The following is a 12,665-nucleotide window of genomic DNA, read 5'->3' on the forward strand; positions in this document are numbered from 1 at the left end:
TGAGGTCAGGCGTTTGAGACCAGCCTGGCCAACATGGTGAAACGCCGTCTCTACTAAAAATACAAAAATTAGCCAGGCATGGTGGCACATGTCTGTAATCCCAGCTACTCAGGAGGCTGAGGCAGAAGAATCGCTTGAACCCAGGAGGCGGAGGCTGCAGTGAGCTGAGATCGCACCACTGCACTCCAGCCTGGGAAACAAGAGCAAAACTCCGTCTTAAAAAGAAAAGAAAAGAAAAGAAAATTTCCATGCCTCTGTAAAGAGAAACAGGAAGGGTCTGCAGAACTAAGTTAGAAGAAGGTGTGGAGTTAAATCCCACGTGGGCCACAGAACATGCAAATCTTAAGGTAAAGCATCCACACGGATGGGTTTTTTTAGGTTAATTGTGAGAGGGAAGAGGGCCCAGGTAGGCCAGAGTGCAAGAGCCTGCACTGAGATTTCGCATCTCCCAGAAGACCTGCAAAAGTGCTACTGGCCAGAGTCTATGGATGCCCCAAAAGAAGAAACAACAGAGGGGCCCCCAGTGCAGCACCTGGACAAGCTACTTCCAAGAGCCAAACTGAAGGCTGGGGCTAGGACTTTATGATAAAGATCTGCATTTGTTCAAATGTAAAGCATTCTGCACTAAGATAACAAAATGATAGCAAATATTCATATAGTGCTCATATTTGAAGCACTTTTCAAGCAGTATCTCATTTAACACCCATGCTCCTGTGAGATCATTGTTATCATCATCCCCGTTTGACTGAGGAGGAAACTGAGGCACCCAGAGATCTGGGCAGAGCTGAGATTTGCTCCAGGGGATGTGGCTCTGGAGTCTGTTCTTAACCACTATGTGATATAGTTTCTCAAATGAGGTTGCTCCAAATCTCAGACCCAGCAAAGGTTGGGGGCCCCACACAGCAAAACGGAAGCATGCCACACACCGGAAATATTCTTTTGTGTGTCTCTGCATACTTATGTCACTGCTTTGTAATGCTGTCTTTTAACAAGTTCTCTCTTCTTTAGTTGTTCCAGAAAGCATCACAGGTAATAATGTGATTTCATGTTCTATCATCTTCTCTTTATTGGATTCTTTTATTTGAACAGTTGATAAGAATTTTGCAATCAACAGGCCATGGGTTTGAAAGAACATACTGTGGCATCTGACAGGCTGGGTTCAAATCCCAGCATAGTTACTTACCAGTTGTTAGGGCTCAAACAAGTGAATCAACATCTATGACCCTTAGCTTGCTTCCTCCTTTATAAAATGAAAATAATAACCATAATTCCTGGAAGGGCTGCATGAGGATTAAATGAGAGACCACATCGGCCAGTGCTCAAGATGTTCAGAGCACATGCACTGCCTAGGAGTCTTTTCAAGCACAGGGGCTGATTCAGGGGCACAGAGTGGCGGGATTTTTGCATTTCCCACAAGCTCCCAAGTAATGCAAATGTTGCTGGTTGGTGGACCACTTTAAAGCTTTCAGTATGTCTTCATTATTATTAATGTTAATGATTATATTCTACTCCATAGCTACAGAACCAGTTAGAGATTGTGACAGTTTACATCAGAACCCTCCAATGAATGAATCAAGTTTGTCTCTGCAGACTGCAGTACAACAAGATGGGAGCCTCGTGCCTTATGCCCCTACAGTGCTCCCCCATTCACTCCTGCCTGGATCTGGTCTAACAGTCCACTCACTGACCCATAACAGCCAGGAATGTGGAAATAATTCACGTTTCTAAGTTAAGTTCCTTAAAACTGCATGTCAAAAACCATAGCAACTTGAAATATCAGAATTAATCCACAATCACAAGAAACTTATCCTCAACACTTATTTCTCAGATTATGATAAAAATGAAGGATTTTTTCAAATATCAAGTTTACATATATGTATATATATATATATGAAGATATTATCTATGAACATTTTGTCTAAATGGAGGGTGAGGCAGAGAAATGTACAAATATGAAATTCAATTTAAAAAATATAGATAGTGTACTTAACTAGTTTGGTCCCTGGCACACAGTGAAAGGGCCCAAATGGGAACTGGTGCTATAAATAATTGCTTCCTTTTTCTTGTGTTAAGACAGAAAGGATGGGGATTGAATGGGGAGATACTAGGCTGAACTGGGTTAAACCGGACTAGGGACATGAAGTAAAACTAGAAATTCATGATCACAAGCTCCCAAACTAGTCCTGACATTTTAATTTGGCAACTGAATTACTCACAAAGGAAGCAACATCTGTCTCTGTCATCCCTTAGCGTTCCTTTCTGAACTCCTCCTCTTGTTGCCTAGAGGCCTAGCACCTAATGCTGTCTTAAATCTGCCAGCCTCTTCGGGCAGCACGTTTTACCCCCCTTCCTCCCAGACTGGATCAAAACCTTCCAGGGTTCACTGCCAGTCGGGGCAAAGCAGTACACTTGACCCTTGAATGACGGGGGTTTGAACTGTGCGGGTTCACTTATATGCGAGTGTTTTTCAATGAAAGTCACACCAAGTGTGCCTGCCTGTCCTGCTTCCCTTTCTACCTCCTCTATCTCCTCTGCCTCTGCCACCCCTCAAACAGCAAGATCAACCCCTCCTCTTCCCCCACCTCCTACTCAACCTGAAGATGACAAGGAGACCTTTATGATCATCCACTTCCACTCAATGAATAGTAAATATATTTTCTCTATCTTATGATTTTCTTGATAACATTTTCTTTTCTCTAGCTTACTTTATTGTAAGAATACAGATGATACATAAAGCATACAAAATATGTGTTAATCAACTGTTTATGGTATTGGCAAAGCTTCTGGTCAACAGCAAGCTATTAGTTAAGTTTTGGGGAAGTCAAAAATTTGTTAAAAGCAGCGTTTTGACTGCAGGCGGTTGGCGTCCCTAAGCCCTCAGTTGTTCAATGGTCAACTGTAATTCAGGGTGTGAATGAGTCCAGATGCTCCCAGGAAAGGTCTGGATTATGAAGAGGATTTTCAAGCGGCATTGGCTCTATCTTCCGGTGGAGATGGTACTGCAGGGTTGGAGGTGCAGAATGGGCTGGTGGTGTGGGGATCACTAAGAAGCTTGAGTCCATCCTCAGCCCTCTCCTTCCAGGTCTCTCCAATTCCCTCAGCTATCCGGGGTTACATAAATGAACTCATCACTAGAGGCCTGCACCATCTTCCTGCTGCCCTGCAGCCCACAGGATCAAACACAACCAAAGTCCCTGCCTGGAGAAAGAGGAGCTGAATCACACACCTCAGGATGGAGAGGGTCTTCAGAGAAAGGAAATTCTCATTGGGGGTGAAAATGTGAAAAGCTAGCCCAAAGCACACTACGTACATGCAGGAGTTGCCTAAAAGCACATATGATTAAAAACTCCAAAGAAAACGCAGACACTTTTGACTTACGATACTGTAAGACAGCTCCTACCTCTGTTATTTTTGAAAATTCTGTTACCCAAGGCTTGGGCAAAATTTATGATATCCACCCCTGCCAAATAAAAAAACCCTGTCTGTCATGAATGAAAGTTTGCTGTCATATGTAAGTGGATCTTTTTTAGGGAGAAAGAAAGGCTCTGTCAGGTTGCTATACGCTATAAGCTAAAAGGTAAGAAGTCTGGCTGTAAAGAAAGTGTTGAAAGGAACTTGGAGAATCACTGAAAACCCAGAACATGCCTCAATTAGGTTCAGCTTCCTGTAGTGCTAGTGTGGGCATAGCAGGGTCTGTCATCCAGTTTATGGTCATGGGCATTAGATAACACAACCTCATATTCAGGTTTAATCTCAACCCATACCCTTTGCTGTAGTGTATCTCCAACAGCTGAAAAGATCATTTATTTCTGGGCCATCTAGAAGCTCATGCTGTCATAAAGACTCAAAACCATTCAGCACCCATCTTCTCTTGAAAGAGAAGAGTAGGCAAAGGAACAGTTTTCATAAATCTGAAAATCCAAAAGAACTTTATAGGGCCCAAAACTTTAAGAGTTCACCTGTTTCCCCTCTGATGATCATGTAGCAAGCAGAGAGAATTATTTCAGCTTTAAGGGCATAAATCCACTAATTGCCCAGCCTCTATGAATCCCTCTTGAGGGCAAGGACTGAATCCTGCTCCTCTCTGCAGCACTTAGCAAGCAGAAAGATGCTCAGTTAACAGTGGATGAACTGAATTCAGCATCTTAGAGCACTAAAAACGTTAATTAAAGAAGTGTGCCTGTGCAATGTTTCAAATGTTAAAGCTATGTTTTCTTTCATGTTAGTTTATCAAGGTCAATCCATATCCCCTTTTTTTGAATCAATTAATTCATACTACCTTATCCCTTATATAAATTCTCCAAAGAAATCTTTAAAAAGGCAACTTGACTATTGGTACAATGCAATGACTGGCAGATAAGTAAAATTGGTTCTACAAATAAAAGTTCTAACATATGACAGACCTACAGATGACTAGTTTACATGTACGTTCCTAAGACTTCAAAGACACATACTACACAGGAACTCCTGTATCGATTCTGCTTTCAAAATGGCAGTTAAAACACCAAAAGGTGTCCTGAAACTCAAGTTTTATTGGATAACTGAAGTAGGGCTTTGACTGGCCTGGACCCACTTGGATGATCATCCAAGTGGTCTCACATATAACTAGTGGTCCTCGGAAAACAAAGGCTTCTTCCTGCTTGAAAACTACTTAGTAATGACAAGAGGGTGGCCTTTTGGTGACATTTGCTTGGGGAGTCAAATTTTAAAATCGGGGTGATACAAATATTTAAGTTTTGGATGAATGGGATCCACTTTCTTCCTGGCAAGAAATATTTCTTTTTCTGTTTCATGGGTCAGCTTGAGTACAGAGTGAACTGACATCAGATATGAGTTTATATCAATTCAAAATAATACTCCTGAATACTGGTTACAACATTAATATGTGAGTGCATGGAAGAGAATATAAAGGTACAGATTTCTTTCCCGAAATGACTGCTGCAAAACACTGAGTGCATCACCTTTTAACTGTCTTTATTTTGATCTAGTTTAAACAGATAAAGAAGCCAAAATTTTGCCAATGAGACTACTTGCCAGGTGGAAAACGATTAATTTATAGATTCCTGGTACAAAAGCCAAAACAGTAGGCGCTCAGTAACTACTTCCTGAATGAAGAAAGTTATATACTTATGTACAAAACATTTAGTTTCTCCACCAACTTGAACTTTTCATAAAGGAGAGCAAACATTCTTGCAGTAGAAAAAGGAATGTAGCCACAAACTAATATTAAAAATCAGAAAAATACCCACTCTTTAAAAGGCAGTTAATCTTAATAGCTCCAAATAACCATGGCAAGAAGTCTTGTTACAATCGCTATACTCCTTTCATGTTTATAAAAATTTGATTCCATCTATAAGAAATAAAGAACATCCCTCCCTCTTAGTCTTCAAATTCAAAATAGGACCTTACCAGTTATTTCAATAATACATAAAACGCATGTCTTTCACTATTAAGTAGATACATTAAATATTCCTTCTTCCTTGCCCCTACAGCACCTGAGTGGATTCCCTGAGCTGTCAGCCTCTGGCTTCTCCTCAAAGGTAAGTTAATGAACAACTAACTGTGTCAGCCTGCTTGCAGCCTGCTTGCAGCCTGCTGCAGTTTCCACCCTGCTAACTATAAGGACCAATGGCCCACACTGAAGACAATAAAACACAAACAGGGGATGTGTACCAGCCCCCAAAATCTTTCCACTAATAGATGTCCTCTCTACAGAATTCCTTAAAAGTATTTCTGGAAATAATCTAGGTTAGGGTCAAGCAAGTGCAACTAAAGACACCTTTGTCACAGCTTGCAAATGCTTCACACTTTTGTTTGGCACAGGAGAGAGACATGTCTACAAAAACTGTAGTGACAAAACTATGACATTCAGAATCTAAACTTTATTAGTATTTTCTCCTCTGAGAATGATAAAGAACAAAATTATAAATCTCTTTCATCCCTCTAAACTGAAGTACTGTTCTCTGAGGTAGGAAAAATGCTCTATTTTTATGCAAAGAGAATAGTTATAAGGATGGAAGATACAGTGGTAAGCAGTTTAAAATGGACTACATGACCTCCACCTGGGAGCTTGCAAACCGTACCAATAACTGGATCATTTTAGATCATAATAGCTATTTGGGGGACAAAGGAACTAAAACTACGCTTTACTTTTAACACAACCATTCAAGAGAATTAAAGAGTGGACCAGTTAAAGCAACCATCACAACCATCGCCATAATTCCTCACTCCCCCCAAAAGCCAGATACTTCACATGAGCAATCACACATTCCATAATCTTTGTTAATCCTTGAATGCATTCATTTTTTAACCAGTCCCATAAATAATATACTTAACAACACCCTCAAGAAGTAAAAAGAGTAAATGCATTTAAAGAAGCAGGCTCTTCATCTTTAGGGAAACTTGCAACATTAGTAGAAAATCAAAACATCAGTGTGTCACCTCTCTGTTATCGAGATGTCTCTAAGATGGTCAACAGTGGAATTCCGTATGACACTACTTGATAAAGTCCAGTCAGTATTAGGCTAGAGAGCCTATGTTTATGATTAAGTAATAATGACTGAAGCTGGAGCTGCACAGGGCATTTCCTGGGGATTAATGACCAGCCAGAAGAGTTGATGACCCAAAGCAATGCCACAGGCCAGCAACCTCAGCTAGGCATTATGCCCCAGGAAATGCACTGAACCTCAACTCTTACAGTGATTTTAATACACAAAGAAGGAAAAAGTTTGCTCTCAGCTTTCTACTGAGCAATACTTCGACTGCTCAGACTTCATAAGTGAAAAGCTGACTATTAAAAATGTGCAAACTGAAAACTTTTTGTAGTGTTTTAACTAACAGGGACTTGGAGCTAAGATCTTGTTTGAGAGCCATAATAATCATATAAGCCATATATGGACACTCAAATCTATATTTAACTTAGGAGTTACCTGACAATAATGCAAGAATAATAAAAGCATCAGTATACAGTTTTTTGGAACTGATTTATTTTACTCAGGTAAATAAAAGATAATGACTGAAAGACTGCATTCCTTAGAACAAAACAAAACCAATGAAATGAAACCCTCTTATATTTTGTGGTTCTTTACGTCACAATTCTATATTACACTGGTGTCAAGAAACCAGCAGACAGATGCCAGTAGACAAATGGTTTCATTGTTATCCCAAGGCCATGCACGCCTTAATAAACTTTCTTAGGCTTTTAACTCTTAATTAATCAGGTGCTATTCTAAACTAGGGCATTTCAAGGGTTTTTACTGTATCAGAAGAATGTGAACATTTATTTTTGCTTTCAAAGAAAAAGCAAACCCTAAATTCTCCTCTCCATTCTTAAAACTCACTAACACAACCTGTCAGAAATGGACTACACACCTGAAGTACAGAAGACACATAGCCTACAGGTCTTGTGTATTTTAGACAACTTTGGTGTTTATATTACCACTCACAGCCCCTTTCTCAGTTGGCCTTGAGGCTTGCCCATTAGCTGGTAAACGTTTGAAAGGGTCAGTGTGTCCAGAACTGGAATTTCCACTTTGGAAAAAGCACAGAGGTACCTGACATATGTTCCTGGAGGGCCTGCACTATACCCTCAGACCTGCAAAATTCCTACTTCTGCTTGATGGCAGGCAGGTCAAAGTTGTAAAACCTCCAGTGGCTACTCCTGCCTGCAGAATAGAACACAGTGTCCAAAGACCCCTGGTTTCTGACTCCTGGGGAGTGTCCAAAACATGAATATAACTTTAATAATACTCACGAAAATACTACCTTGGGGAAAATAAGGAAAGAAGAATCTAACACTAGAGGCCCCAATCTCGACCCAGAATTTGGCACTGCTTAGACTTAAACCATGTTAGGGTGGAAATAGTTTCTTCCTCTTTGATGAGGACAGTGAAGCCAAGGAGAAGTGAAGTGATTTGTCCACGCTGACTCAGCTGCTGGGATAGCACTCTTACTCTAATTATCTACTTCCTAGGTATTATCTGCCCCCTAGATAGTGAGCTCCGTGGGGCTAGGGGGAGACAGCAATGTTTCAGTGCCCACAGTGCTGGGCACCACAGGCCCATACTCCAATTTGCAGCCTGACTGGAATTGCAGATACCACGTTCCCACTTTAGTTTATGGAAATTGCACCCCACACTGCCAGTTTACATTCAACTACATGTTACAGTATAAACTGGCACTCAACTGCCTGGCTCTCCACTCTCCACCCCTTTTCTTTAAAAAAAAAAAAAGCTACAGGAAGTGGGATTGGCACGTTTTCTTTTCAATAATTTATAACTGTTTTTCTACCTTCTAAAGTCATGGCGAATACATAATAGAGTCTTTTAAGGGTTTCTTGATTCAAATATGTCTTAAGTAACTGCTTCCTTTACATTTACAGTGTTCTCGCAGTCTTTGCCTTATAAAACTCATGCATTCAATGAAGAGCGGCTGCAAGAGTGAGCTAATCCTTTTGTTCGGCGAACTTTGAAGTTTTTCGCCTTACTGCACAGCAGTGATTTGTTAGGTAGCATGCCCTCACTCACATCTTTTAAGGTTAGGTGTAAAGTTTCCCAAAAAGCACCAAGAGAATTAACTTCTAAGGGTGAAACGAAATCCGATTCAGTACATTACCTACTTTTTAAAACTTCCCCCCTACCCAGAGCTGCCTTAGCACAAAAGTTAGTCCCGAAGTGGTACCAAAGAAACATTTCATGCATAGAGTTTGGTTTGGTTACCTGGGTGGGGGAAACAATAGCAGGTGAAACTATTGTGGGAGAATTGGTGCTTCTGTGCCCATTGGCTTCTGGAAGAAGAGGCAGGGGGTCGTGTTTCACGGAAACCACCACCACCGCATCCACAGGCTCCGAGGGGCGGATACAAAGTCTTTTGGGGGAAGTGGGGCCGCAGATTTCCCCCGACCCGAACACCGACTCGTACAGGGCGCGCTTGGGCGCAGCCTCGGATTTCACGTCGGGCCCGACCTGGCTGTCTTTGGGGAGGATGTAAGTGTTCCCCAGCGAGGGCGGCTGGGGGCGGTGGTGGTGGGAGGGATGGGTGGGGGGGTGGTGGGAGTGGTGCCGTGCCGCCCCGTTCAGAGCCTCGGCGTAGCAGCCCTGCGGGGCGGGCGAGCCCAGCTTGGTGCCAATGCCCGCGATGCTGTTGAGCGTGGCGATGGAGACGGCGCCGATGCAGTGGTTGGTGTACGTCTTGGAGAGCTTGGCCGCCTTGGAGAGCATCTGCATCCGAGTGCCTAGCAAGTTCTTGCCGATGGCTTTGTTCTCGTACCAGGTCACATCGCCCTCGCTGCAGTGGTCCCGGGGCCGCTGGAAGAACGCCTTGCAGAGAGGGTTGCGTTTCGACAGGTACTTGACGAAGCTGGCGTAGGGGCAGAACTCGGTGCCCGTCTCATACATGCGGGGCAAGTTCTCCTCGTCGCTGCTCTCGGCGCGCTTCTTGCTCCACGACGACGAGCGCGACTTGTGGTAGGGCCCGAGGGACTTGAAGTAGACGAACTTGCGACCGTCCTCGTCCATGGCCAGCCCAAAAGAGTCCTCCTCCAACTCACGCTGGTTCTCGCGGCCGCGGGTGCAGAAGTACATGCACGTCTCGAACCAGACCTTGTTGAGCAGCCCGAAGGGCGTGTTGGTGCTGAAGACGCTGGAGGTGTACAGCTTGCGCAGGTCGGCGCGCGTGATGGCTTGCTTCTGCACCACCGGCCCGGCGCCCTGCTCCTCGAGCTTGCGGATGACCGCGGCCAGCGTCAGGTTGGCGCTGCGCAGCTCGGGATCCTTGGTGAGGTCGAGCGTGCGGCAGTACGGGGGCTCATTGAGGTAGCGGTTGAGGGAGCTGCGGATGCTGATGAGCGACGACTTGCTGTAGAGCTGGCCGCTCTTGGAGCGGGCCTCGGCATAGAAGGAGCGCAGCACGCGGCACAGCGCCCCCTTGTCCATGGTCTCGAAGTCCGGGCTCTGCGCCTTCTCGCTCAGGTACTCCCGGAAGATGCGCACGGCGTAGCGGGTGGCCAGCCGGGTGTTCTCGCTCAGCCGGGCCCGCTCGGGGCGCTGCAGCACGTCGGGGTCCAGCTCGGCGCCGTCCCCGGGCGGCCCACCGCGGGCCCGGGGCGCCAGCAGTCGCGGCGGCGCCTCGGGCTCCAGCGCGGCGCTCTGGTCCATATTGATCATATGGACCGGCTCGGGCTCCAGCTCCTCCCCGGCCGAGTCCTCGGGCTCCAGGGGCTCGTCCCAGTCCAGCCCCATCTCCTCCTCTTCCTCCTCCTCCTCGTCCTCCTCCAGCCCCCCACCTCCGTCCTCCTCCTCCTCCTCGTCCCCCGTTATCTGCACCTCCTGGATCTCGTCCTCCTCCTCCTCTTCCTCCTCCTCCTCGCCCGCGCTGCAGTAGTGCGGACGGCCGTGGCGGCGGCCGCGGCCCCCCGCGCCGCGCTCGCCCTCGCCCCGTTCCCCATTGTTCTCGGCGGCGGCGGCGGCGGCGGCGCTGGCGCTGCCGCCCGCGCTGGTGTTACAGTCCCCGCTGCCAGGCATTCTCGCCATATTGCCGTCTCTCTGCCAGTCCTCGGGCAGGGCGCATGCGCTATATTGGACCGCAGCGCTGAGAGCTTTTGTGTTTAATGACCTTCAGCTACCGGGAGGCAAAGCCGGGCTCTTAAAGGAGCCGCGCTCCAATTGTCATTCCCGAGCGCAGCTCCGGAGGGGCAGCGGCGCGCAGGGGATGGAGGGGAGGAGGGAGGGGGGGACAAGTTCGACGGGAGAGATAGGGTAAAGGACGGAGGCTGACCAGACCTTCTTCCTCCCCCACCCGGCTCCCACTTCTAAGAAAACTTTGAAGGAAAAAAAAAAAAGGAAAGGGAGGGAGAGCTGTCGGTGGGGGCGAAACACTCCCAACTTACCCTCTGGCGGAGAATTGCGCGGGCCCGGGCGGGAGAGAGGGAGGGCCGGCGAGAGGGCGGGACGGTCTCGTTTCTCTAAGTAATGCCCGAGGAGCAGTGCCCCTTCCACTGCCCCCTCATTGCCCCCCGCAGCCGGGGGGTCGGGGCGGCGGCTGCGCCGGGCGGGCCGCGGGTGCTGCCGCGGGAAACCCGTGTCTGGGGCCGCCCGGAGCGGAGCGGAGCAGGCAGGTTAATGAGGAGGGTGGAGGAGGCACGGCGAGGCCCCGCACCCTCTCGGCGCCCGCGGCCAGGGCGCAGCGGGCGAGGCTTGGGAGCGGGATGGGGCTGGCGGCGGCGGCGGCTCCCCCACCTACTTGCTGGCGGCGAGGCGCGGGGGCCTGGGGCCAGCCGCGCGGCTCCCAACTCCCTTTCCGACTCTTGCAAAGGAGCGAAACACGCCCCACGTCAGCCTCATCCCTTTCGACTTTTCCAACAGCCACATTTAAGCTGTCATTAAAGACCTGGGGCGCTCCCCGTAGGTCTGGGGCAAGTCCGCGCCGGTCCAGCCAGCCCCGGGAAGGAGCGAGGGAGAGAAGACTGGGAGGGGCCGGTGGGAGGGGAGACGAGGGAAGAGGTGCTTGGGACCCCAGGGGCCACAGGGACCCTTCCCCACCCGCCCAGGGCGCCACCCTCCCTGCCCCTGAGCAAAGTGACACAACTCCCTCGGGCGAGGCGCTCCACCAGGGTGGAGCTGAAGTCTCCCTAAGGCCCATCGGGCAGGCGGAAAACGCGAACTTGGGTCTCGGCCGACCCTGCCGCAGCCACAATTCGGCAATTCGGATCCGGAGCGCACTCTCACTCAAAGTTTGCCAACCGCCATTCGTTCGCCCTACGGGCTGCGCTGCCTCAGGCGCGCGGGGGCGGGCACCTCGGAAACTGGAAAAGCAGCCAAAGAGCTCGCCGGGTCTCGCTTTCCCATAGGAGACACTGCCCCACTTCCAGCCAAACGCCCGCCCCCGGCGCGCCCAGGCTCCGGGCGCGTCCTTGCGTCGCCGCCTCCCGCTCTCCCGGCCCAGGGGCAGCGTCCCAGAGCCGCCGGGGACCTCGGCTGTTCTCTTAGGAGGCACAGCCCAGGCCACTTTCGGAGCTCGCGCTGCATCCTAACTTTCACCTCCTCCCGCAGCCCGTGTGTACCCTGGCGCGCGGGCCAGCTGCGAGTCCCTGGGGTGAGGGGACACGAGGGAGTCAGGTCCCCAGCCGCGCGCCCCGGTGCCAGGCCGTCCTCCTGGGAGGCAGCCTCGCCTGCTCCTCGGGTGCGTCCTCGAATTTACCTCCAAGTCCGAATTCTCGGCAGTTAGGCTGTGAGAGTTATGTCAACTGCCTGTTACCCCCTTCCCTGGCCCTCCTGTCTTGCTCTCAAGGGAAACATTTTACGCATCAATTGAAACCCATCCATCAATTTGCTTTTTTTTTTTTTTTAAAGAAAGAATGAAAGACCAGGTCTCAGGGCAGTGTGGGCTTCTGAGTGGGAGTTGACGATGTCCTTTTCTGCAGCGAACGCTGCTGGTCCTCCGCGTGCCTCCCCGGCCCTGGACGCCACCCGAGCTTCGGGGAAACCGCGCCAGGTGTGAAACAAGTTAGAGCAAGTCCTTGCCTCGCGGGCCGCCTCCGGCTCCTTAGGGAAACACACACACACACACACACACACACACACACACACACACACACCACGCTCTCATCCGCCCGGCTGTCCGCGGAGAACCGTCCGGGAATCGTCCCCGAGGTGCGGCGTGCGAGGTGG

The 12,665-nt window shown here is 48.6% G+C and overlaps 1 protein-coding gene across 3 annotated transcripts in view; it reads right to left on the reverse strand.

The window, feature by feature from the left end:
• Positions 1 to 12,665, reverse strand: part of KCTD1 (potassium channel tetramerization domain containing 1) — a 202,345-nt gene that overhangs the window by 83,001 nt on the left and 106,679 nt on the right. The window contains exon 1 of one of the 3 annotated variants that reach the window (XM_063699137.1): positions 10,886 to 11,410. The exons of 1 other annotated variant lie outside the window; for it this stretch is intronic. Coding sequence is in view for 1 of the 2 variants with exons in the window: in XM_019014073.4 (XP_018869618.2) it covers positions 8,718 to 10,529 (1,812 nt within the window). In the remaining variant the exon portion in view is untranslated. Of the gene's footprint in view, positions 1 to 8,717; positions 10,839 to 10,885; positions 11,411 to 12,665 lie in introns of those variants that run through there. One more of the 3 variants, XM_019014073.4, reaches the window with a different exon arrangement.

This window comes from Gorilla gorilla, chromosome 17 (assembly GCF_029281585.2).
Source record: "Gorilla gorilla gorilla isolate KB3781 chromosome 17, NHGRI_mGorGor1-v2.1_pri, whole genome shotgun sequence".
Classification (NCBI taxonomy): domain Eukaryota; kingdom Metazoa; phylum Chordata; class Mammalia; order Primates; family Hominidae; genus Gorilla; species Gorilla gorilla.